General features: G+C 45.4%; 1 protein-coding gene across 3 annotated transcripts in view; it reads left to right on the top strand.

Annotated features, from left to right (window-relative positions):
- Window positions 1-260: 260 nt before the first annotated feature.
- Window positions 261-26,971, top strand: part of RAPGEF4 (Rap guanine nucleotide exchange factor 4) — a 168,627-nt gene continuing 141,916 nt past the window's right edge. Inside the window, exons 1-3 of one of the 3 annotated variants that reach the window (XM_083706177.1) lie at window positions 261-753; window positions 14,540-14,682; window positions 19,890-19,978. In XM_083706177.1, coding sequence (XP_083562303.1) covers window positions 689-753; window positions 14,540-14,682; window positions 19,890-19,978 — 297 coding nt within the window. In that variant the 5' untranslated portion in view covers window positions 261-688. Of the gene's footprint in view, window positions 754-14,539; window positions 14,683-18,458; window positions 18,709-19,889; window positions 19,979-26,971 lie in introns of those variants that run through there. The other 2 variants (XM_083706179.1, XM_083706178.1) reach the window with 2 other exon arrangements.

Raw genomic sequence — 26,971 nt, 5'->3', positions numbered from 1 at the left:
CAAGGGGACCACCAGAGTGTGGCACTTTGGAGTCCTAGAGAGTTTGTGTTTTTTGGCATGGCGGTAGGGAGAGAAATGGGGTGATTTTCCTCAGGAGCACCAAGAGCTTCCATTCTCTTTTATTTCTCTAGAGGCAGGTGGCAGCGGCCTTGTCTCCAGCCGCAGTGATATTATCATTACAGCTCAGGGCGCCAGGAGAGGAAGGCCAGGCCTGGTGGGTTAAGATAGGTGAGGCGCCCCTCTTCCTCCTCCTCCTCCCTCCCAAGCGTCGCCAGCCTCTGCGCCAAGCAGCGTAGAGCCGAGGCCCCTCTTCTTCTCCTTCATTGCCGAGGCTGACTTCAGGGGTTTATATTTAGCCCATTGTGTCCAAAGGGAGACTGCAGCGCTCGCAGAACAGACCCGCCGCACCAGCCCAGGGAAGGGGGGAGAAGGCGGGCGCCTAGGTGACAGAGACGGACGAGGCAGGTGGCGCTGCTTGCCGACTGCGCAGCGACGGGGCGACGCGGGGAGGCGGCTGCAGGCGGGAGCCCCTCCAGGCTGCGGGCAGGGAGGCAGGCGCGGAAGGTGCCGGCGAGGCAGCGCCAAGGAGCAGCAGGCAGCGGGGAGGAAGGGAGCCGAGCCGAGGAGCCACCCACCGCGGCGGCGGCGGCAGCATCAGTAGCCGCCTGGGTCGGTGCCCTGGGAAAAGATGGTCGCTGCTCACACTTCCCATTCTTCCTCCTCCACCGAGTGGATCGCTTGCCTGGATAAAAGGTACCACCGGCGCCTTTGTTTTGGGGTGGGGGTGAGGGAATGGGGTGCGCCCTCCTGACTGGGTGTCGTCCCCCTCTCCTCCTCTTATCCCTTCGTTACAGTCGTGGCCTATATAGGAATACATTCAACCCAGCTGGGTGGGAATATCGAAATCCCTGCGCGGGAGGAGGGCGGGGTAGTGGGTTTGCAGGGGACCCCCGTGTTTGTAAGCGGGGGGCAGCGCTTTCTCCACACGGGTGTATTATCGTGTGTCTGTGGAGAGGTGAGAACAAGCCCCGAGGGGCCACGCGTTTCGCCTGGGAGATAATGCACGTGCCCGAGGAATAGGAAAGGAAAGGGTTGTTCCCCCCCAACCCAAGCACCCCATAGGAGCTTCTGGGTCCGCCTCGTGTCTTTCCCGGCCTCCCGCTGCTGCTGGCTCCTGCGAGGGCTCTTGCTGCAAGGCCTGTGCATTTAGGCACTGCTGGCAAGGGAGAAACGGGGAGATCAATAATCCATCTGTGCATAAGCACCTACCTTGGAGATGGGTCACAAGACTTTGGGTGGGTGGGGTGGTTTCCCAGAAGGCAACTTGGTGGAAGATATGATCACTGTGTCCATCTATATTATTGTTATTGTTATTATTTATTTAGCATCTTCTGCATCTTAACATATATGTGTGTGTGTGTGTGTTACACTGCAGAAGATGCGCTCTCTCTCTATATATATACTGTATATATATATACAGTGGTACCTCGGGTTACATACGCTTCAGGTTACAGACTCCGCTAACCCAGAAATAGTACCTCGGGTTAAGAACTTTGCTTCAGGATGAGAACAGAAATCGTGCTCCAGCGGTGCGGCGGCAGCAGGAGGCCCCATTAACTAAAGTGGTGCTTCGAGTTAAGAACAGTTTCAGGTTAAGAACGGACCTCCGTAACGAATTAAGTACTTAACCTGAGGTCCCACTGTATGCGCTAACTTTTCCAGAATCATGTTTCAGTTGTGGGATGGTACGAGTGTATAAGACAGAGGGAGACACAGTGAAGACATAGGCCATTGCATTATGCCTGGTCAGATTGTCCTGGGATGTCTAATCTGACTGGCAGAGAGACACTCTGGGGTTTCAGGCAGATTGACCCAGTGGGTTGGGGGGGGGATGCTGTCCTTGGGAAGCCCTAAAAAGGTGATATTCATGTACATTCTGACTCCATATTCTTAATGTGTTGGTGTGGCTTGATTTTATTGTGTGGCTTGATTTCGTAGGAAAGCGAAGACGTACCTGCAGTGGCGAGACGGACTTAGCTGGCCTTTTGGTCCCTGAAATGAGATGGTTCTGTATGAACTTGGGCTCCTGGTGTATCTGTGTAGTGCGTTATACTGGTATACTATATACACATACCCTTTGTGGTATATTCCAAAAAATGATTCAGTCAAACAAGGAGGCCACTTGGCATCTCAGATGCTTGAAGACCACGCACCAAGCTGCATGCATGTAGCTGCTCACAACATGGATCCTATTGCTCACCCCGGTGGATTTCACCACCCCATCGCAATCCACAACAACTGTGGTTAGTGAGGTGGAATTGGCATATTGGTGTGGTGTGAGGAGTTATGCAGGAGAGTCTTGTCTCCAAGGCCCACCTGCAACCATTCTCGGTTTTCAAGCAGACATGGCAAGGTCACTTGTTCCAGATGACTGGCCCTCTGGCTTAGAGCAGGGGGTTCCCAAACACTGGCCCATGGGCCGCTGCTTCATTCAGGTAGTTCAGCGTGTCTGTGAATTTGTGGCTGAAGTCAAGAGATGGCACATCCATCGTATTAAATATATTGATTTGTAATTGTATATTTTTCGCTGCTTTTATTCCTTACGCTATTTTTTGACAAATGCATGTTATACAATAAAATGAAGCCTGTAAGAAATGAAAGGAATAAAAAGACAGCGTTGAAAGGACTGGATCTGGCACTGCACATTACAATTACTACAACAGGTGTAAAAATCTGCAGCAATTTGTAAGTGGTCCGTGGTGGTGGTGGGTGGGAGTTCTTGAACCACTGGCTTAAAGCCCACAGTGCAGATGAGAATACCTTTATTACTGCGCCCACCAATACAAGTACAGTGGTACCTCGGGTTAAGTACTTAATTCGTTCCAGAGGTCCATTCTTAACCTGAAACTGTTCTTAACCTGAAGCACCACTTTAGCTAATGGGGCCTCCCGCTGCCACCGTGCCGCCGGCGCACGATTTCTGTTCTCATCCTGAAGCAAAGTTCTTAACCCGAGGTACTATTTCTGGGTTAGCGGAGTCTGTAACCTGAAGCGTATGTAACCCCAGGTACCAATCTCCCCTTGTCACTTCCATTTTCTCTCGGGATTTGAATTCCCATTTTAAAAAATCCCGCGAGTTAACATCTCCTCTTACCTGACTACATTCCTGGAGATTTATCCTTTCTCCTTCACATGAAAGTGAAAGATCTCTCTACCTCATGTCAGTAAGAGCCAAGTTGGTGACAGAATGACTCTCATCACTTCATTCTCTTCCCCACCTTAAAATGTCTTAAATGATTTCTTCATCACCATGGACTGCAAATGTGATTGTTCCCGGATTCTGGCAGGTAGGGTAATTTCACATTGGATCTGATTGTAGGTTTGGCAATAAACAACACGTTGTTAGTCACTGTTCATTAACGCTGATTGATGGGTGAAAAGAGAGTAGTAAAGCAACATTTTTCCTTAATGCACCTGAATTATTCTTGGGGATTGGATATGGCAAAAAAAGGACTAGTGTGATCTCATACTATCACCGGCAATCACATGATAGGCATCTTGCAGTGTGCACCATTCATGACCTTAGCTGATCATACTGATTATAAAATTGATTTCAGTAGGTTATAGCTCTTCAGCTGTTTCCCTAAATTTATTGTTGAGCGTTTTTCAGGTAAATGGTGCATATTTATTTGGGAGTATGGCTTTCACTGAGTATGGCTGCATGCACACCAAGCCTTTGCTTCCCCTAAAGTATCCTGGGAAGTATAGTTTTTAAAGATGCTGGGAATTGGCTCTTTGAGGGAATAAACTGCAGTTCCCAGTATTCTTTGAAAGAAGCCATGTGCTAAATGTGCTTTGAGTGTATTGTGTGTATGCAGCCTTCAAAGCACATTTAGAGCACATAGCTTCTTTCAGCGCATGGTGTTTATGCAGCCTTCAGTGGGGCTTACTCCCAGGTAAGTGTGTGTGGCATTAAGAGTTAAGGCCCTGTGCAGCATATGGGATTGCAGCCTACAGAGTCGTGCCTCATACTGTACAGATCTGAAAATACCAGAGAGGGAGAAATAATGTGAGACAAGGTTGTGGTGTGAAGAAGGCCTATGATAATAGCAACCTCACAGAAGCTAAGCTGGTATGAGTCTGATGAAGACCTCCTTGGGAGTTCTGCATGAGCGCTGTTGAAGAAAGGCAGCTTATCAAAGAAATTGCTTTCCAGGCTAAACAGCACAGCTGTTATTTTTTGCTGACAGTGACTTGCTTATAGCCACACCTAATTTAGCCCGGTTTGGTACCAAAAGAATGGGTACCTTTCCACCCAGCCCTTCATGTCTCAAAGAGGGAGGCTGCTAGGTTGTAAACTGTCTTGTCTCCAGAGTGGTGGGCAAATGTCTGTCTTGTAGGAACTGCTTCGTAATTTACTAGAACCTTGAGGTATGCCTGTCAAAGCCATATTCAAAATGGTGGCACAGTGAGCAAAACTGATGGGCTACTGCATCCCAATTGAAATAAATAAAATCCGCCTCAGAAGATCTCAAAACCAGGGCAGGCTTGGATACCCTGGACCCAAGCCATGTTGGGCTTTGTAGCTCATAACCAGCACTTTGAATTGAGCCTGGAAACTGACAAGTGGAGCAGTTACAACAAGGAGTTTGTGTTCCTCTTGTAACTGGCTCTGGTCAACAATCTGACTGCAGGATCTTGGACCTCCTGAATTTGCCCAACACTTTCTAAAGGTAGCCCCATGTGGCGCATGTTACTGTCATCCAAATGGGGTGAAACTAAAGCTGTTCAGATACAGTGGTACCTCGCAAGACGAATGCCTTGGAAGACGAAAAAATTGCAAGACAAAAGAGTTTTTCATTTTTTGAGTTGCTTCGCAAGACAATTTTACCTATGGGCTTGCTTCGCAAGACGAAATGTCTTGCGAGTTTGTTTCCTTTTTCTTAAAACCGTTAATACCAGGGTGCATCCGTGCTTCGCAAGACGAAAAATCCGCAAGACGAAGAAACTCGCAGAACGAATTAATTTCGTCTTGCGAGGTACCACTGTATTTGGACCCTAAGTTGTTTAGGGCTATAAAGCACCAGGACAAATTGGGCCTGGAAATGAATAAGCAGTCAGTGTAACTCTTCAATGTGTAATATGGCTCCATTTCCCCACAACAGATTTGTTGTAGCTGAATTCTTCAGCAGTCGTATTTGAGGGCAGCACCGCATCTAAGGCATTGCAACTCTTGTTGTGCAAGACCCTCTGGTTGGTTATGTATACCTGAGGCTGATTCCCCCATCCCTTGAAGAAGGCAGGGTCTGATCCTGGGAGCCATGACCCTAAGAGACCAGAATTGAAATCTCTTTAAATCAGAGTTGAAGACTGGATATATGTGAGCCCAACATGTATTCCCAGCTTGCTAGGCTATGGTTTACTAAGCTAGGAACTTTGTGTCCAAAAGTAGAACTCTTGTGTCTCAGTACTCTTACTCAATGCTTAGAAGATCAAAGTTAAGAGCACAGCATCCCCTCATTGCAAAGTAAGTCTTCCAGACTTCTTGCTGTGGTCTAAAAAAGAATGGCCACATTTACATCTTTGTTTTATAGAATTTAAGATGATGCATGTTCCAAATGAATGATGATGCTCAAAGATCACACCAGTTAGCCCAAGGAATACAGTTCCATACAATGAAGTATATATTAATTCTTAAGCTCTCTTTGCAGTTTTCAGAACCTGCCGTGCCTTTGCCATCTCTTGTGCTTGCCTGCAGGAGTTGATCACAGAAGAAACCATGTAATGCCACTGTCCTGGTGTGTCAAGGATGTTATGATCCTTGCTTGGCTTTTCATGAATTATTTAAAGATTGAGGGTTGCTTTGAGGACACAGTGAACTGAGCTAGTCCTTTGCGGTGTGACCTTTGTTTGAGTGTACCTTTTGAAAACGAATATATAAGTACAGCATTAACGCTAAAACAAACAGATGGTGCATGCAAAATGCATGTGATTATGTGCAGGCTCTATGTGCTTTTCAAGGAGGAAAAAGGTAGCCAGAGCAACAAATGTGTGTGTTTGTGGGGAAGCTTCAAAGGTTTTGCAAGTGCTAGGAGAAGTCCTCAAGGATGCCGTTGCAACGATTGGCAACATGCTGACAACTCCAAGACTTGAGGAATGGTAATGCTGGACAGGATTGTTGCCAATCTGTATTATTAGCCTGATTATGATTATTTGTCTGGTGTAGGGATATGGGTGGTGCTGTGGTCTAAACCACTGAGCCTCTAGGACTTGCCAATCAGAAGGTTGGCAGTTCGAATCCCTGCGATGGAGTGCGCTCCCGTTGCTCTGTCCCAGCTCCTGCCCACCTAGCAGTTTAAAAGCATGCCAGTGCGAATAGATAAATAGGTACCACTGTGGTGGCAAGGTAAACGGTGTTTCCATGCGCTCTGGTTTCCGTCATGGTGTTCCATTGCGCCATGAGCGGTTTAGTCATGCTGGCCACATGACCCGGAAAGCTGTCTATGGACAAACACCGGCTCCCTCGGCCTGAGAGCGAGATGAGTGCCCCAATCCCATAGTCACCTTTGACTGGACTTAACCATCCAGGGGTCCTTTACCTTTACCTATTTGCTTGATAATAAGTAAGAGCGGATCAAACCAGGTTGCACCAAGTCTTAATTAAGCAGATTTAATTGAACTTGATACAGATTTAATGAAAACCTGACACACATTCGTTGTATTTGCAACTGGGTGCGCCAATCACACTCCTCCTGCCTTGCAGGTTAGATTTGGGAGTTTTGCTTTTCAAATTAAAAATGGTTAGACAAATGGTTAGCAGATCTTCCAATAGAGAACATGGCCATTGGTTGCTTTGTCTTAACTCTTGGTATGTTGCTTAGTAGTAATAAAGTCTTTTCATTGTCCTAATATTTCACTTAAGAAAAAAGAAAGATCATCATCATCATTAATTATTTTAAAAAGGATGCAGGCTGATGCTTCCCCGATCCACAAAAAATCCTGACTAATCCCAATGAAGATTACTTACTTACTTACCTATTTATTTATTTATAAAAAATACTGATATACCACAGTATTATGAAAATATATCACAGCATGTTTGCAACAATATAGAAACATAAAGCCAGACAATAACATTAAAAAATGTTTAAAACAAGGCCACAGCAAAAAAATAAATTAAAAACAAATATTGATAAGACTATTGTGGGTGATGCTCACTTAATTGCCTGCATAGGCCTTGGTGGAATAGAAAAGTTTTTAGTAGGCATTAAAAAGTTGGCATAGAAGGCACCTACTGAATCTTTATTGGCAAAGTATTCCATGAGACTAGACTGATGATGCTAAAGACTCGGTTTCTTATTGTTGTAGATGAGCCTCATCAACTGGGGGGGGGGGGGATGACCAACTGTCAGGAGTTCAGCCTACACTCGAGTAGGACTTTGGCAGAGACACATGCCCGACTGGCATGTTCTCTCCCTCCTGGTCTTTCATTTGAGAACTTCATAAGCTTTCTTCAGCTCAAACATCACAGCAACTGATGCCAACCGACACCGGCACACTTAGGGATCCGCAGAGTTTGTGTATTTCGCGTGACAGACCTCAGCAACTCTGCATTTTGGCTAATCTACTTTATTTACATATAAGCACACGGAGCACTGCAACATGGCTCCCTCTCTGTCTAGCATCAGACAGCAAAGAGAAAAAGAACAAAGGACAATAGTCCCACTTTGCGGAACACAGTAACACAAACATCCCGTCTTCGTCACTTCCCACTCTGTGGAGTCAAAACACATAGAGTCATGTGATAGACAACAATCCCATGACTGCAATCATGGAGCAGGAATTCTAACACCAGCGACATTCTGAAGAACTTGGGTTCAGCCAATCCCTGAGGTATCCTGGCCCCAAGTTGTTCAGGACTTTGTGAATCCTTACAAATTATTTGTAAAACAACAAATGGCAAACGATAGTCTGAAGAGGCAAGGTAACAGGATGACCAGAGGTGGACAGTGGCTTTGTAGGAAGCCCTTGAGCCATGACTGGTGCGTTTAAAAATGGTGGAGAGGAGGAGAGATCCAGAGTTAGACGTTAGTGCAGTATTCTGAGCATGTAGCAAGAAAAAGCCATAGTTGTGCTGGGGCTTGGAAGTGTTCAGAGAGACTCAGCAGCCTAGCACAACTGTGAGGCTCTCTTCCCCCACTTGCCTGCAGCAGCCTCAGAGGGAAGCCTTTGCGTTATTGCAGCACTGAGCTTCCGGGACTCTCTGAGCATCTTAGCCAAAACGGCAAGGCTTAGCATTCCTGTCTGGAACTGAATTTTTATGCTCAGCTACAGAGGCACTCTTGAGTGGCTCAGCATTCTAGTGCCAAAATGAATGGCAGCTTTCCTTTTCTGGCTTGCACCTTGTCAGGGAACTGCCATCGGAGCCAGAGGCGGAGGCAAGGCTCCAGAGCAATGCTGGAGAGGGGCCCAGCAGGGAGAGACGCAGCCCATCTGCTGGGGAAGGAAATCAGCGTAACACCAGGGGTGAAGGGGGGCAGATGGGGGAATCGGAGAGAAGGCTCCAGGACTCTTCCCCGGAGACCAGTGGGGAGAGCACGAGTACTCCGCTGCCCACACCCTCCCTGCGCAGAAGACTTCCGCGCAGGGAGAGTAGGAGGAGACTTGGCGTCAAAGAACTTCTTTGCTGGAAGAGGTTCAAGAAACGCCCACTGACGGATTCTGCCAGCGATTGAAACAGCCACGAAGTGAAGGGCTGTCCAGACAGAAAGGGTTCAGCCAGGTAACCTAGCCAGGAGTGGCGGCAACTTACGCACGAGCAACCCCTATAACCATTACACACCTCAAAGACGGACACTATCCCTGTTGATGCGCAAGGCGTCCAAAATGCTCAGAGTGCCATAAGCACACCCAATCCTAATGCCCCCTTCCTCAGTTCCCACGTTGTGAAGGAAGTCTGGAGGTTTTTTTTGTCATGGTTACCAGCGGGCGATGGAGGAATACTTGCCATGAAAGGTCTGGTGAGCAGAATTGTGTACCCTTTGCAGAATAAAATTCTGAGCTTCCCATTGCAAAACCCCTAGGGAAACCCAACAAAACATTTAGCAGATGCTGATCTAAAATTTATGAATGGGGCTGAAGATCGTGTAGTTACTAATCTGGGGCCTACTCTGATCAGACTGAAATACTTGAAGTCCCTTTGATTTCAGTCAAAAGGTTAAGTAGGTGTAATAAAGTATAAAAGCATGCTTACAAGTATTTAATTTGTTGCTGGTTCAATTAGGCTCAGTAAGTTTGTTTTAAATTATTCCAATTACAGGGGTTTATTTAAGCCCACAAGCTGACTTCTGACACCATTTATAAAAACAGCTTGACCATAAATCAATTTTCTCTTGAGATTTTCAGCCTGCAAGAATTTTTTTTTAAGGTTTATGAGGTTTCAGCAGAGTAGTAATCACTAGATTTGTAGCTAAGTGCTTTCCTGTCCCACAAAAGCTTATGCCCACAAGTATTTTAAGCACCACTGGACTCTTAATTTGCTCTTTTTGTTTGGAATCTCTGGATTTTAATTTGATTTCACATTTGAGTTTGTAAGAGAGTCTAAATCAGTGGTCTCCAGGTGTTTTTGGACTAGAGTTTCCATCATCCCTGACCACTGGTCTTGCTAGCTAGCGATGATGGGAGTTGTCATCCGAAACGAGTGGACTCCCTGCCTTTCCACCTGTGTCAGCACTGACACACTGCTGCAGGTGTTCTGACCACATTTCAGAAATACAATAAATCTAATTTTTCATGGTGCACTAATGCTTGCTCCTATTAAGGCAGCTTGCAGTTGGGGCACTGTTCATATACTATAAACAGATTGCCACCATTGATTGCTTGATGATGGCACTGCACAAAACTTGTGCAGACAAACAGTGATGAAGCCTGAATTTCTGGTCTGCAAAGAAATAATCAACCGACCGTTTATTGTTTAATTAGCAGTTAAATAATTGCCATTACAACTTCCAGCTGTTCGTCTGAAAACTTGGACAAACCATTGGCAGTTCAAAAACAGTCAGGCAAAAAGAGTTTCATTGGTTCAGGCAGACTCTTAAAGAATCTGTGGTGGATCTTAGAGTTCATCTCATACAGTCTCTTTCATGTGCATTGAGTTCTTTTTCAACTAGAGCAGCCCGCACAGGTACACATTGCAGATTGCTTCTGGGGCCATGCAGTTGCCTTGCTGCTACAACTGATCAAGAGCAAAATTTCTTATCAGAGCCAGAATTCAGTAGCCAAAGAACCTTCACCCATCCATACAGAACCACCCAGAATCTATCTGGAAAGATAGGCTTGTAGGTATTTTATTTATTTAAGACCCCACCTTTTAATTTTACACACACATACACAATAGGCAGCTTTCAGCAATAAAGAATACATAGATTAACACCTGAATAGGCAAAAAATCAACATCAGATAAAATCAGCATCCCTGGGGCTTTTTTAAAAAGGCATCAATTATATTTTATTACCGTATTTTTCGCTCTATAAGATGCACTTTTTCCCTCCTAAAAAGTAAGGGGAAATATATGTGTGTCTTATGGAGCAAATGCAGGCTGCACAGCGATCCCTCTTGCTGTTCTGGCTTTTGGGATAGCAACGCAAAGCCTTTTCAGGGCAGTGGGAAGAATGTTCCCCCAGCCCTGATGAGGCTTCGCGCGGCTATCCCAGACACCAGAACAGCAAGAGGGATCGCTGCGCAGCAATCCCTCTTGCTGTTCTGGCTTCTGGGATTCAGAATATTTTTTTCTTGCTCTCCTCCTCCAAAAACTAGGTGCGTCTTATGGTCTGGTGTGTCTTATAGAGCGAAAAATACGGTACATTTCAGCATTTCTAGCATACACAGTCAAAACACGATTACATCGTGCTTATTTTTGTCGACTTCCCACCTCATTTGTTGTTTTTCCCCTTCTGCTGCACCTTAGCTTCCCTATTAAGAGCATGGACAAATACACACACACACACACACACACACACAGAGAGAGAGAGAGAGAGAGAGAGAGAGAGAGTCTTAAAACAGAAAAAGGTTTGGTGTCAGATTAACATTTCTAGAGCGGGAATTCCACAGCCTGGCAGTACTCTGGAAAGGGCCTTATTGATGATTGTCACATGCCTAACCTCTGAGGTTGGGGACATCTGGATATGACCTTAATTGTCAAGTCAGGTTCATGTGAGAGCTGGAGGTCCTTGAGATATCAGGGATGCCGCCAGAGGCAAGGGCTGTAACTCAGCAATAGAACACCTGCTTGGCATGAAGAAGGACTTGGATATCTGTTGCCTATGCAAACTGGGCTGCGGCCGACTCTTCACTGAAATGCTGGGGAACTGCTGGTAGTCAATGGTATAAGGCAGCTTCCTATGTACTTATGCATAGCCTCAGAAACCAAAGTGAGAATGAGTAGCGTTGCCGTTTGTTAAGAGAACAAGCTTCTGGCGCACTGCAGAGTCTGTACGCCGTTCCCCACCAGCAGAAGCGCTTATACAAGTAAACAAAGCAAACATGCTTGCATATTCTGTACAGATCACAGAACCCGGCTCTTTTCTCGAGGCAGCGTTTCGGTCTCCCTGGCCTAATTCTCCGGGAGGGTGCTGGAGGTAGAGAGAAATGTTTATGAAATGGTAGCAGAGGGAAGACTCTTCCAAACATCATCATTTTGAAGCTCCTTCCCTGATCAAAGAAGCACGATTATTTGGGCACATCCAAGGCTGCAGAGACATCACCTTGCCAACAAAGGTCCATATAGTTAAAGCTATGGCTTTCCCAGTAGTGATGTATGGAAGTGAGAGCTGGACCATAAAGAAGGCTGATCGCCAAAGAATTGATGCTTTTGAATTATGGTGCTGGAGGAGCCTCTTGAGAGTCCCATGGACTGCAAGAAGATCAAACCTATACATTCTGAAGGAAATCAGCCCTTAGTGCTCACTGGAAGGACAGTTCCTGAAGCTGAGGCTCCAATACTTTGGCCACCTCATGAGAAGAGAAGACTCCCTGGAAAAGACCCTGATGTTGGGAAAGATAGAGGGCACAAGGAGAAGGGGACGGCAGAGGACGAGATGGTTGGACAGTGTTCTCGAAGCTACCAGCATGAGTTTGACCAAACTGCAGGAGGCAGTGGAAGACAGGAGTGCCTGGCGTGCTCTGGTCCATGGGGTCACAAAGAGTCGGACACGACTAAACGACAACAAGGCTGCAGGGCTCATCCCCTTGGGGTTTCAAGATGAGAAGGAATTGTTGGGAATTCCGTTCCTCCTGCACTGCAGATGTGTGGGAGTGTTACATGTCACATGTCTGTTTACATTCCAGCACAGATTGTTGGAGTCTTGTGAGCGGAACATCCGCTCTGTATTGCTTTTGTGTTGTCTCTCTCCGAGAAGAACGACAAGGAGAGAAGCCATGTTTTCTTTGTCCTGATTTATGTACAATAAACGTAGCCTAGTATCCATGCCTCGAGCCAAATCTGTTGTGTGCTTACTCTGCAGAGTAACGTGTGCTCATGCATGCCAGCATGAGTCGCAGACGCATGTCGGAGGAGGATGACTGATGGATCTCCGCAGTGGCAAGGCTGAGAAGGGGGATGCTCCAGCTGGGGCTTGTCCATCTGCTTTCCATCCCACGGTTCCGACAGGAATGATTAGCAGATTAAAAAAATAAAAACGGCACTGATTTTAGTGTGTTCGTTGACACGTGCTATACTTGTACACGTGCTATACTTGTAGGCCCTTTCTGTGAGACTTTGGCACATAATCCCAAAGACTCTTCATATTTTGTGAAGGTTTCCTTAGCTATTGTTTATGGAAAGCTATTGTGGGGAGGGGAGTAAATTGGCAAAAACAGGGAGGGTGGGAGGGGGGGTGTAGATTCCATTAAGAATGGCTTTCTCCCTGCCATAATAAAATGTGAGCACTGTCCCAAGTACATGCCCCATTGTTTATTACTTCATGCATCTTTGCTGAACGAGAAGCAACATGTGGCAAGTAATTCAAATCCTTCCTCCTTTTGGAATCTGTTATGTACTGAGTTGAATAGGATCCAAAATGCAGCAGTCTGATTGGTCCTAGAACAATAGGATTCAGAATGCAGCAGTCTGATTGGTCCTAGAACAATAGGATTCAGAATGCAGCAGTCTTACTGGTCCACAGGAGCCACCCAATCCAGCTCCAGATGGAAGTGAATCCGCAACCTGATTGGCCTACAGGAGAATCCCGGAATTAGCCAATCACGTGGGGCCCATTATGTAAATAATGTATATAAAGCAGACATTCTGGGGGAACTTCCATTTCTCCTCACCACTATGAGCTGAAAAAAGAGCATGAAATCCACTCTCGACTCCGAGTATATTTCAGAATCCTTGCTGATGAAAATGCTCTGGGGATGGGTCAATTGCTGCTGTTTCCTAGACAAGTGAGGACACAAGACATCCACAAGTGCTCTCAGTGAAAGCTGTAACATTTGGAAACAGCTTCCCATGCACTTGGCGCTGATGTAAAGCCTTATAATACCAGCCCCAGGAGCTGCCTGGGAAGGTTTGGCTTATCATCCAAACTGGGGATCGGGGTGAAAGCCACTCTTCCTTAACTATGATCTTCAATGGCAACAGATTGTGCTTAAAGGGGAGGGAGTTTAACCACGATCCTGGATTCAGGTGATATGCTAAATTAATCTTTGTTTAGGTGCCATACCATGCTTTGCTAGAAGGACAGGGGAGAAACGGATGTGAGCTCCTCCCTGGGAGCCAGAATGGTTGAGTGATCCTAGTAAACCAAAGTTTGATTTTGCTGTGATTTGTGAACCAGGCCAGTAAATGGAGGCTTTCATTTTTCAATGTTTGCAGGTTGGAGTAATGCATCAGCTGTACTCTTTGGGTTCTTCTAGATTACCTGTTTATTAAGCATTCATCCTGACCTGTTTGCACAAAGCTTACATGATGGTTCCATTGCACATAGTCTTTATTTAATATTTATTCTGATTCATTTGTGGAAAGGTTGTAAGACAATAAGTATTCATCCTCCATCCATCCTGATTTGTTTGTCCCATTCATTATTTGTTCATTACTTTTCAATGCATTTTCCCATCACCTTCCTAACCATAAAAATCTCAGTTTCTTTTTAAGAATTGAGTTTGTTGTGCTAGGGCGGCAGAGTGCTTTAATCCACTGTGCAAACCTAAATTTAACTGTTTGCTTGAATCCTTGCTGCAAAGCGCTGATAGTCAGGAGCCTCTCGAAAAATATTTTCAGTAGCTACTTAAGCATTTCAGAATTCTGTGCGGCTCATCAAACTCGGAGCACTTTCCTGAAGTTCCTAGTTGAAGATATATCATCTCCTTTCTGTACTGACACTTATAGCCTAGGATAGGTTGGTATTTGTTGCTGAAGGGTTGAGGGTGTGTGTGTGCGCGTGTGTGTATTAATCATCCATAGCCTTTGGGAAAAGGTAAGCTATAAAGAAAAAAACCCATTATTTGATAGACAGGCAAACATTTCATTTCTGTCCTTGCAGGCCTTTGGAGCGCTCTGGTGAAGATGTGGATATTATATTCACCCGACTGAAAGAAGTGAAAGCTTTTGAGAAGTTTCATCCAAATCTTCTGCAGCAAATATGTCTCTGTGGCTATTACGAAAATCTGGAAAAGGGAATTACATGTAAGATGTTTTTTCTCTCTTTCTGTGGATAAGAAAATCTCTTAGCAGTAACCAGAAATCACAAGTCTTTGAATTATTAGAATGTTGGTCGCATAGAACATTCTTTGTAGCAGTGGTTAGACTATTGTAGAATAGTCTACAGCAAACTTGGGTCTCCAGCTGTTTTTGGACTACAATTCCCATCATCCCTGACCACTGGTCTTGCTAGCTAGGGATGATGGGAGTTGTAGTCTAAAACCAGCCAGAGACCCAAGTTTGGGGAAACTCTGGTCTACAAAATCTTTGCATAGGGGCCTGGTAACACTTGACAATAAACTTCCAGACTCTGGCTGAGATGCTGCCTTGACAGCGATAAAGGCTAATGACACAGGGAGGACACACAGTTTGCCCCATCATCAGTACTAGATCTGTGCATACTTGTGAGACTTTCCAAATATTGTTACCTCCTCTTTGTACTTGGTTTTCTTAAAAAGCAGCATTGATAAACTACGGCAAAACCTGCAGAATATTATGTACATACTTCTGTCACATACAAATAAAACTGAGCAGGGACACTGTCAAACTATTGAGTCATGATTGTATCACCAAGGCTTCAGCTATCTGTGGCATAGCCTTGTCATAAGGAAATGTGAATGGCTGGAGGTCTGGCATTAACACCACTGCTATTTACTTACTTGGTATAGAGGAACCATGCCTTGTCAAAAGGATAGTTTGACAGCTCTAACAACCCCTTTGTGTTGCGTTAGGTCAGGGGCCAGCAAACTTTTCCAGCAGGGGGCCGCTCCACTGTCCCTCAGGCCTTGTGAGGGGCCGGACTATATTTTGAAGGAGGAAAAAATAAACGAATTCCTACGCCCCACAAATAACCCAGAGATGCATTTTAAATAAAAGCACACATTCTACTCATGTAAAAACACGCTGATTCCATCTGTGGGCCGGATTTAGAAGGCTATTGGGCCGGATCTGGCCCCCGGGCCTTAGTTTGCCTACCCATGCGTTAGATGCTCAGGAAGAGCTGGAACCCAAACTTTCCATTGCCATCCTTTCTGAGATGGACCTTTGAAGTGATCTCTTTTAAGTGGCCAGCATCGTACAGTATAGCAGTTCTTTGCATACAAGGGGAGGTTCCTAATAGGTGTTTAGTGACAGAAGGGCCAGGAGCAGGGTTCTGGAGGGAGAAGGAGAAGGGAGAAAACTGTTACAATGCTAAGATTACTAGAATGCCGCTTAAATATCAAGTGATGACTACTTGTAAACTAGCTATCGCTCATCAAACACCATAGACAGAAAAGTCACATATGGCTTCTAGGTTGCCGTCTGGAGAGACAAGCCACACAGCTCTGAAAGATAATGCTACCAGTTTCTCCCATAGGCGCCGACTCCATGGGGCCTGAGGGGGCCCGAGCCCCCTCAAAAATTTGTTTGGGGGGGCTCTGCCCCCCAATAATTTAAGAAAATTATATTACTGCTGCGAAGAGGCGGGAGGGAGAGGAGGCCCCTTGGGAGGAGCGGGCAGGTGCTGGGGCGGCAGCGCCGGGCGGGGGCCGAGGGGTGGGCGCCCCCTGCGCGGGCATCGCCTCGCTGCCGCCGCGGGTTTGGCTGGGCCGCCGGCCGAGGGGAAGCGCCAAACAAGGCCAGGATCCAGGCCCGGTTCTGGCTCCCGGGTGGCCTCCTCCCACCCGCTCTCGCTACCAGTGGAAAGAGAGACGGAGGTGCAGCGGAACCCGCAGCCTTTGCAGGGGCCGCCCGGCCGGGGGAGGGGAGCGCGGCGGAGCCCCGCGGGCCTGGGCCCGGCCAGCCGAGCCCTCCCGAATTGCGCCCCGCAGCCAGGATCTTGTGGCGAGGACCCCGGTATGGGCCCCCCCCAATATTTTTTATAAGTCGGCGCCCCTGGTTTCTCCTGACTCAGTCCTACCCACCCCACATCTGTTTTCCTGCCTCCCCCTCTCCTGTTTGCTGAAGCAAGAAGGATTCTTGACTTGCTGCACAGCAGATGGGAGATGAATGTGAGAACAGTACCATAACAGAAGCAAGGTGAGAGAAGCCATGGCTTCATCCTCTTCCACATTTGTGGGACATGACAGTTTTTCAGGATGTGGCCTAAGAACCCGGCTCCATCAGTGGCAGACTTTGGGCTTTAAAATTTTGGCGGTCCCCTGTGCAATGCCAAAATTTCGCGTGTCTCCCCCCCCCCCCCCGTTGTCCATTATTGTTATGGTGCCCTCTTGGCTCGGCACCCAGTGCGGACGAACTGATTGTGCTCCCCTAAATCTGCCTCTTGCTCTAGACCCCCCTGCCCATCATTCCAGACACAATGCTTTTCAATGGAAACAGCTTCTATCATGACTTCTTCTCCCATTGTGGTGTTTTGGTCATCTGTACTCTTTCCTTTGTTACCCTCGAGGCATGAGTTTTGCACCTCTTCAAGGGAAGAAAAGTCAATCAAGGAGGCTGTATTTATTTCTGGGATTGTATCGGCATAGCGCAGAGATGAAAAACCAATTTTTGACTCCATGGGGTAAATTTAAGAAACATTGGGGCCACCCGCCTGTCAATCACATGGCGTCATTATTTGACATCACCTCTCTGTACAGTTTCATGTAAATGTTTTGAAAGCCCAGGAAACCAGAATAGATCTCTGTAGAATTCCACAGAAAGGTCTCCCACAGGAAGCAACAACAAGCTCCAGTTACTACTTCATAGAACAGGCATAGGCAAACTCGGCCCTCCAGATTTTTTGGGACTACAACTCCCATCTCCCCTAAGCTAACAGGACCGGTGGTCAGGGATGATGGGAGTTGTGGTCCCAAAACATCTGGAGGGCTGAGTTTGCCTATGCCAGTCATAGAATCCTGCAGTGAGTAGAATAATTGCAGAGAAGCTCAACCCACACAGTTGTGTCCTGAAGGTTACTAAAAGCTGCCAAGAGATCTAGAAGAACCAGCAAGCTCTTACTCCCCCCAATCCATATCTCTCCTGGTAAAGGTAATTAGTCGGGACAAGCAAAGCCATCTCTGACTGGATGCCAAATTAAACAGCTCCAAACTGAACTTGCATCATGCAAGAACCGAAGAAGTTCCACAGCCACCATCCACCTTGGCCACAACAGAGTTCTGGCGTGCATTGTCAGCAATATGCTGACGGCTCCTGTACGTCTGCAGATGTGGCAGGTGTATACTGGACTGTTGTCTTGCCTCAGTAATGGACTGGATAAAAGCTAACAAACTGAAGCTCAATCCAGATAAGACTGAGGCGCTGCTAGTGGGTGGTTCCCTAGACCCGATAGATGGGAGGGTCCCTGCTCTTGAGGGTTATAATCCCTCTGAAGGGGCAGGTACGTAGCTTCTTCATGTGTTTCTGTGAGAGGTCCAGAGGGCTAGAACACAAGAACGGGCCTTTTTTGTGGTGGCTCCCCATATGTGGAATGCTCTCCCCTGGAAGACTTGCCTGGCCTCTTCATTACATATCTTTAGGCGCCAGGCAAATACATTCCTCATCCCCAAGGCCTTTGGCTAATAAAACAGTTGATGACCTTTTAAACTGTGTGTTTGTGGGGTGGGGGTGTTCTTTCATTTGTTACTGTCTTATGTATTTTTGTATTTTAATATTTTAAATCACCCTGTGATTCTTGGATGAAGAGCTGTATAGAAATTAAATGAATGAATAAAAACAAATGATTAGCCTGTGGTTCTCTTTTAAAAAAAGAGAGAGTACTGTCTCTTTTTAGCTGTATCCACCCCCAGTGCTCTGTCTCAAGGAAACATTGATTATATGATGCAAATAGGCCAGGCATGTCTCCTGGATCTTCAGGTCTAGACAAGATGAACCATGGGTTGAACAGACATGTTGCGGGCATGAACTGAACCATGTACCCTGCCCACATTATTGGGTGTCAGAAACTGACGCTCATCCAAAACAAACACAAAATTAACATGAAGAGAATGCCTCTGCTATTAACTCAACACCAGTGGTGGAGTCAAGGTCAGAGCCATTGCGAATGCATCTATCTGAAAAAAGAAAAGAAAAGTTTGGCAAGTTACCAAAGATTCTCTAACCTTTCCAAAGACAGGGTGGGGGCAAAATGCAAAAGTCCAGTAACTATACAAACAAGAATGTAAAGACCCAGAGATTTCTTCTCTGCCTTCACCACTACAGAGTAGGCTTTATGATGCACTCTAGGCCATGGGTAGGCAAACTAAGGCCCGGGGGCCGGATCCGGCCCATTCGCCTTCTCAATCCAGCCCACGCACGGTCTGGGAATCAGCATGTTTTTACATGAGTAGAATGTGCCCTTTTATTTAAACTGCATCTCTGGGTTATTTGTGGGGCCTGCCTGGTGTTTTTACAGGAGCAGAATGTGTGCCTTTATTTTAAATGCATCTCTGGGTTATTTGTGGGGCATAGGAATTTGTTCTCCCTCCCCCCCCCAATATAGTCTGGTCCCCCACAAGGTCTGAGGGACAGTGGACCAGCCCACTGCTGAAAAAGTTTGCTGACCCCTGCTCTAAGCCATGTTTGAGAAAGAAGAATAAGAAAGGTGGGGGGTTGAGGGGAGGTACCAAAGTAGCAGTAGAGATGGGAAAACACGGGCAGTAAAAAGGCAAACTTAACCCAAATATAGAGGTTTTGGAAATTGTTCTGTCTCCTTGAAAGTATAACTTCTGATCTGAACATCAAAATGGGTGAAATGGTTCATTGTGCAAACTTTGTGCACTTATGGTTTAACCTGCACCCCCCCCCCCCCGTTTTGTTGTTTATGATGGGATATCGGTAGAAAGCAATAAGGGAGGGTCTACATTTAAAAAAAATAAATCTTTTTTTTAACCAGTTTAACTGTCAAACTTTAAGTAATCCTGAGGGTTGTAGTTTGATGGTGGTGCTAAACATTCTTTTAGGGGTTCCCTTTCCCCACCCATAGTACTGTAGAACCCATAGTTTGTTTGTTTTTTAAGGAAAGAGAAGTAATATTAATATAGATTTGCCCCTTGTTAGAAAGCAGTTGTCACACATTAGTCAGCATCAACCATATAGTTACTATATGGTATGTCAACAGCTATGGTTAGTCACCATACAAGTTAAGAATCAGTTGTTCGGAAACAGATGCAGTCCCTGCACAGTCGTATAGTAATGGTGGTTGAATATACTTTTTAAGCTGAGTCCTTTTCTTTTTCTTTTTCTTTTCTTTTCTTTCATTCTTTCTCTTACAGTATTTCGCCAAGGTGATATTGGAACAAATTGGTATGCCGTGCTGACGGGATCCTTGGATGTTAAAGTTTCTGATACAAGCAACCATCAGGTAAAATTACATCTCTGACATGGCTTCAATTGTCTGAAGAAAATGCTACCCTACAACTGGATAAAACTGTTGAGGGGTTTTGTCGATATTGTGCTCTTTCTCCCACCCCTCACCACACACACACATTGACACTGGTGTCAAATATCAAATGTCTGTGGTAGCAGTGTGAATTGCTTTCAGATGTGAAATATTTTGTGAGCGCTTCTCAATTTCTTTTTGTTACTACTGTGGGCGAGGGAGTCTGTGTCATGATCCTAACCATCTGTGACTTGGGCACCGATTCAAAAGCCAGAGTTTAGCAACCAGGGACCACCTGACTCTGAAATGTGCAGATTGCAGCCCAGAGTCGGACCCTAACAAGGAATCGGAGCCTTGCCTCCCCCTCCCAAGAAAATCATGCTTGCTTACCACAGACATGTCCTGAAAGAGAAAAAAAAGGAAGGTGATCCAGTCCTCTACTAAAAACCAGAGGGTTGACTCTTCAAGGATTTCCATTCTTCAGCGAGGAGGCAGGGCCTGCCTAAAGGCCTGGAGCGCCACTGCCACTCAGAGTAGACAATTTTGAGCTGGAAAAAAACAATGATCTGTCTCCGTACGAAACAGCTTCTTATGAAGGGATCTGTATTTTTATGATAATTTGCAAAATGCCATGTATACAAGTAAATATTGTGTGGTGGGGGGTGGGGTGGACAATTAAGATGGAGCTGAACTGAAAGTGTGTGGAGGGGAAACCCATCACTTTTGTTTGTCTCTGAAAACAGCTGTCTAATGTTATATGGCTGATTTTTATGGGGACAGAAGTTGAAGCAGCAAGCAGATGTTGGTATAGTGTTGGAATCCTCTTGGATTTTCATGCGCTTTCTGTACAGGTCTCAGTGATGGTTGGATGCTTCTGAATTTCAGCCACACATGGGAAGAGTGCTGTTTGGGCTCAGGTCATGCTTACGGGCTTCTCATGGGCATTGGTGGCCCACCTTGAGAACATGAAGCTGGTCTAGATGGGCCACTAGCTCTTCTTACATTCCTAACTTCTGGCTTCTCATATGCAGTGGCATCTCATATGTTTAACATTTTAAACCAAAGGATCTAAGCTTTTTTCCCCCTGGAAAAAACGGTGGGGGAACTCGCCACAAAGTTTGTTTATTGCGGGCCTGGTGGCAGCACCACCTCCCCGTGCAGTGGCTAAATGTAAGATGTGATTCATAAACTCAAGCAGACCACGATCTGGGTTAGAAATGGCCACAACTTTATGGGGACGCTGGTAGTGCTGTGGTTTAAACTACTTTGCTGCTTGGACTTGCCGATCGGAAGGTAGGCAGTTCGAGGCCCCGCTATGGCGTGAGCTCCCGTTGTTCAGTCCCAGCTCCTGCCTACCTAGCAGTTCACAAGCATGCAGTGCAAGTAGATAAATAGGTACCCCTCTGGCGGGAAGGTAAAGGGTGTTTCTGTGTGCTGCTCTGGCTTCGCCAGAAGCGGCTTAGTCATGCTGGCCACATGACCCAGAAAAACTGTCTGCAGAAGCGGACAAACACCGGCTCCCTCAGCCTGTAAAGCGAAATGAGCGTCACAACCCCAGAGTCGTTCGCGACTGGACTTAACTGTCAGGGGTCCCTTTACCTTATTGATTACAGATATAGGTGGATTTTTGGCTTGGGTGTTGGGTGTGTATCCATTCCAGCCTACCCGCCCTCGACAAACCAACTACCGTATTTTTCGCTCTATAAGACACACACCTGACCATAAGACGCACCTAGTATTTGGAGTTTTATAGAGCAAAAAACACGGTAATTGTTTAAAGTAAGGGAACTCAGTTCCTGCTTAAAAATCAAAAAACCCCAACCTGGATATGTGTACTAGAAATCAACCCCCCTCCAGTTTAGACATGAAATATACTGTGGTACCTTGGCTTTTGAATGTAATCCATTCTGGAAGTCCATTCGAGATCCGAAACATTTGAAAACTGAAGGTGGAAGCCTCAAAATGGAAGCCTCAATACAGAAAAACTCAAAACAGAAGCCGCGTTTCCTGTTCAACTTCCGAGGAGCGTTTGAAAACCAAGGTATTTACTTCTGGGTTTTTGGCGTTTGGGTTCCGAAACGTTCGACTACGGAGGCGTTCGAAAGCCGAGGTAACACTGTACCGGCAGTTGGTTTAGGGAAATAATAAACTCAGAATTTCACAGGCAAGTGTAATACTGGATTGTATGAATATCTGTAGAATGATGGCATGCCACAAGAGGGCAGTACGAGAATGCATTGAGATTTTTTTCTTTTCTTTTTTTAATCGCATGAAAATAGGCCAGCTTAAGTGCCCATGCAGTTATAGCATTTTTCTTTCTATGGGAATTCGTGCTTGTTTATGGGACCAAACCTACAAGGTTTACAAGGCAATAAAATCTAGCCTACCTAAATCTCTGTGGGCATACTATGGCTGTCAAGTAGGATAGCGATGGCAGTTCATGGGTACTGGTTTGGCCACAATAGGGGTGACAGTAGCTGCTGCTGCTGCTTCTTCTTCTTCTTCTTCTTCTTCTTCTTCTTCTTCTTCTTCTTGTCATCTTATTATTTTTATTATTATTAAACTTGTATACCACTGTATACCTGCAGGTCTCAGGGCAGTTCACGACATTAAAATCTCAATATAAAACCAAAAAATGCACAATAAAAACAAAAACAAGGACAGCCCATTAATCCCCCTCCCCAACACATTTTAGTCACTTGCACATATGCCAGCTCCCCACTCATTGTTACAGAAGCAGCAGAGGAAACAGGAAGCCACAACTGCCCGTCTGATTTTGCCACTGTTGGCATAAGCAAGGAGATGGTTGGCATTCTGTTTGTGTTTTTTTAAAAAATATATTTATTGACGTTTCAAGGATTATACAAAAAGAAAAAACAAAATATAACAAAAATGCAAAAAATACAAAACAAACAATTTTAAAACACATAAAATTCCATTCACTTATTTTCTTTTAACTTACTTCCCCGACCTCCTCATACCTCCCCTTTTTATATCCCAATTCAAATTATTAATTCAGCAAATCCTCGCCATTAGTTTCTCGCCATTAGGTCTCGGATTCTGCCAGTCATTTCTGCCAATCCCATGTAGTCTATCACCCAGGGTGGGTAGATCTTGTGTCTTCTGGCCATGTGCAGTGTGGGATAGAGGCGGCAGACCATTTTAGGCATGTCCAATTGATGCGTGTGTCCTTTTGGACCCAGAAGAGAGCAGAATGGGGTGCTGGGGGCAGGGCATGGAAGCCCAACTTGAAATGGTCATCACCTGCACTTCTAGCTCCTTCGTTGCACTTGGCAGAAGAAGTGGTACCTCGGTTTACCAACTCAATCCTTTCCAGAAGTCCGTTCTTCAACCAAAACCGTTCTTAAACCAAGGCGCGCTTTCCCTAATGAGGCCGCCGGTGTCCTTCCACCGTTCTTAGACTGAGGTAAAGTTCTCAAACCAAGACACTATTTCCGGTTTTGCGGAGCTTGTAAACCAAGTCGTTCTTAAACCGGACTGTTCTCAAACCGAGGTACCCCTGTAAGTTTGGGAACTGGCAGGGGGCGAAGAGGCAGCAGAAGCATATAGACAGCAGGTAGAATGCCTGCGATTCTACCTGTCAGTCACCCAGAATCTTGTTACAGGCATTTTAGAAGTATCAAGATAAAGCAGAGAGGAGGAACCTGTGGGCCTTCCAGATGTTACCAGACTGCCGCTCACGTTACACTTGATAATTGTTCATGCTGCTTGGAGTTGATGGGAGTTACATAAGGAGGACCACAGGCTCCACAGCCCAGAAGTAAAGGATAAATGCTAAGCATTTTTTTCAGGATGGAGAAAAACCTGAAAGGGTTTCTAAGAGGCAAATCGTTCTGCTTGCCTACTCCACTCCCCCCCCCCCCAAGAAAAAAGAATGATTGTTGCGCTTTTTAAGACCTTTTCTGTGTAAAGATACTGTATAGGCTTTATGTGCTGGTTAACAGACAATAGCTTATTGGGATCAAAGGGGTCTAACATTCAAGTATTTCCCCCTAAGATATAGAATATCAGCTTTTGAAGTTTTTCTCCACCTCCCATTCGCACTTCAAGCAATTTGTAACCTTTGTGGCCCAGAGAAGACAATAAATGAGTTAGGACAGGCTGGACATTCAATATTATGGTGCAGTTTGTTGAATACACCGTGTGAAATAAATTTGCCTGGTGGTACAGTAAAAGAAATGGCTTTTAACAACACAAGCCTACTCAGAAGTAAGCCTCACTGAGTTCAGTTGAATTTACTCCCTGGAAAGTATGTATAGGACAGACCACAGCTTTTATAAAAAAAAAATTCCCATAAGAAGTTTTTGTAGGTTGTTGTAAAGGTACAGGGACCCCTGACCATTAGGTCCAGTCGTGGCCGACTCTGGGGTTGCAGTGCTCATCTCGCTTTATTGGCTGAGGGAGCCAGCGTACAGCTTCCGGGTCAGTTGGCCAGCATGACTAAACCGCTTCTGGTGAACCAGAGCAGCACATGGAAACACCGTTTACCTTCCCGCCGGATCAGTACCTATTTATCTACTTGCACTTTGACATGCTTCCGAACTGCTAGATGGCCAGGATTGGCTTCCTATTGCGCAGGCACTCTGGAAACAATAGCAGAAGCCCAGTGCCGATATACATATACCTATTAGGTTCATAAATAGCATATATTCAACACAAAAAACAGTGACAATTTGTTGTTGACAAAGGACAGCTGGACATATAAAGGGCCCCATTACCTTCAGTAGCTTAGGGCCTCATCAAACCTAAATCCGGCCCTGCAGAAGCCGCATTGGACTTTTGGCTTCCAAAAAAAGTTCGAAAACCGGAACACTCACTTCCGGGTTTTGATTGTTTGGGAGCCGAAACGTACGAGTATCAAGGTGTTCGACAAACAAGGTATGACTGTATGCTATTCTACAAACTGTACAAGTTAGCCTACAACTTTCATATTAGAGTTTGCAGTAAGGATCATATCCAGGGTGCTTGCCAGAACCTGATAGCTCGTGCAAGATCACTGACAACGAAACAAATAGAAAACTACCTGACTTTATAAGCATAAAATACTGTATTTTTTGCGCTATAAGACTCACTTTTTCCCGTCTAAAAAGTAAGGGGAAATGTGTGTGCATCTTATGGAGTAAATTCAGGCTGCACAGCTATCCCAGAAGCCAGAACAGCAAGAGGGATTGCTGCTTTCACTGCGCAGCGATCCCTCTTGCTGTTCTGGCTTCTGAGATTCAGAATTTTTTTTTTTTTCTTGTTTTCCTCCTCCAAAAACTGTGGTCTGGTGCGTCTTATAGAGCGAAAAATACGGTTATTACACTTACTTGCTGCTATGAATAATTTTGCAAGGTGTTTCAAAATGAACATTACAAAACTGGGTGAAGTGGTTTTTATTTATTTATTTGAGCTCAAGGCTATCTGGTCTCCTCTTGAAACCACAACACCGACCTTTTAAAACCAAAAGGTGTCTGTAGGATTTGAGGCATTCAGGTGTGCTCTGTAATGTAGGTTTGAGATTCGTGATGTGAACTTCACGCTTTGCCAGAATAGCAAATCCGTGGGTTGCAAAACAAACGCACCTTTCTGTGTGTGTGTGTGTGTGTGTGTGTGTGTGTGTGTTTAAGAAACGCTTGCCTTCTTTTTAGACGGTTCTGTGGGTGACCCAGCCATCCTGTGGCACCCAGGAATGGGGATCCCCTGAAGCTTCTGGGGTAGCAGGCGGTTGGGGAGGGGAAAGCGTAGAGCAAGGCATCTGATAACATTCTCAAAGCCAATCCATGGGAACAGCGGGGGTTCTTTGGGAGCCATGTTAACCAGCCTATAATAGGCCCCAGGTGCCCCATTTTCCCAAGGATGGTAGATGCAGAAACAGGGAACAGAAAGAAATTAGGACTCTGAAGTCTAGGGTGTCGAATGGGCTTGCTTTCTGACCGAAGCAGATTTTGTTTTAAGACCCTTCTTTCCTAAAACCTCAGATTCTTTTTCTTTGATATATGTACCCAGTTTCCCCCCTCTCCACTTCTCAATTCTGATCTGTTACTATCTAAATTGAACCTTTGATTTATGTCACCAGGTTCATGGATAGTAAAATAACAAGAAATTACGGACTTTCCTGTGTTGTTTACTGTTTCCTTTTTTTAAAAAAAAAGAGGTTTTCTTAGAGAAGAGAGAATTTTTTCCAGGAAGAAGGAAGGCAGAATAAAAAAAAGCTTAGATGTTGTCGAGAGCAGGAACATCCCTACCTCAGTTGAAACGGATGATATGTTGAATTCGGCTACCTTGAGTGAAACCTGTACATCTAATTTATCTTTGTTTTTGAACTGTGAATAACCCTCTTCAGACAAAAGCAGAGAATTTGTTGTCAGCCCTTATGATGAATACTATCAGGGATAGACAGTAAATGTTATTTCTTTTAATAAACCTTATCTGAGTATGTTGCTTTATAATTGATCTTGACCGCAAAGATCAAGACTATTGTTAAAAGCTATATATAGGTACTGGTTTAGGGTTGGCAGCAGCTGTCCCTTCTCTTAGCTCTGCTGCTATAGCTTGTAACATCATTATGGTATATAGGAATTTAAGCAGGGAAGGGTTTTCCAGGTGCTTTTCATTCTTAATTTCTGTATGTCAGGTGCTGTTCTGTATGTGGCCAGCAAACCTAGCTGGGGTTTGGACATGCATATAAGCTGTTCGCTCTGATCCGAAACACCCACCGCCTGCCTAATCCGAAAGTATTTGAGGGCTGACAATGGCAGAACTTAAATTATGATAGGAAAAGGTGGGGTGAAATCCCTAAGTTTCACTTCTTGATATTTCCCCCTAGGTTTATCCATATTGTGGTCCTCTTGGCTCTTTCTAAGAGCTAGCCATATTGTGTTCATCTTTCTAAGGGCCACTATCAGGGTGGATTTCATTTCACAATTTAAATCGATAGCCAGTAAGACTTGATTTAATTGCTGGTATAATCTT

Source organism: Podarcis gaigeae, assembly GCF_964106915.1.
Source record: "Podarcis gaigeae genome assembly, chromosome: 1".
Lineage (NCBI taxonomy): Eukaryota > Metazoa > Chordata > Lepidosauria > Squamata > Lacertidae > Podarcis > Podarcis gaigeae.
The sequence above is the reverse complement of the archived record's forward strand: the minus strand, read 5'-3'. Positions and strand labels throughout refer to the sequence as shown.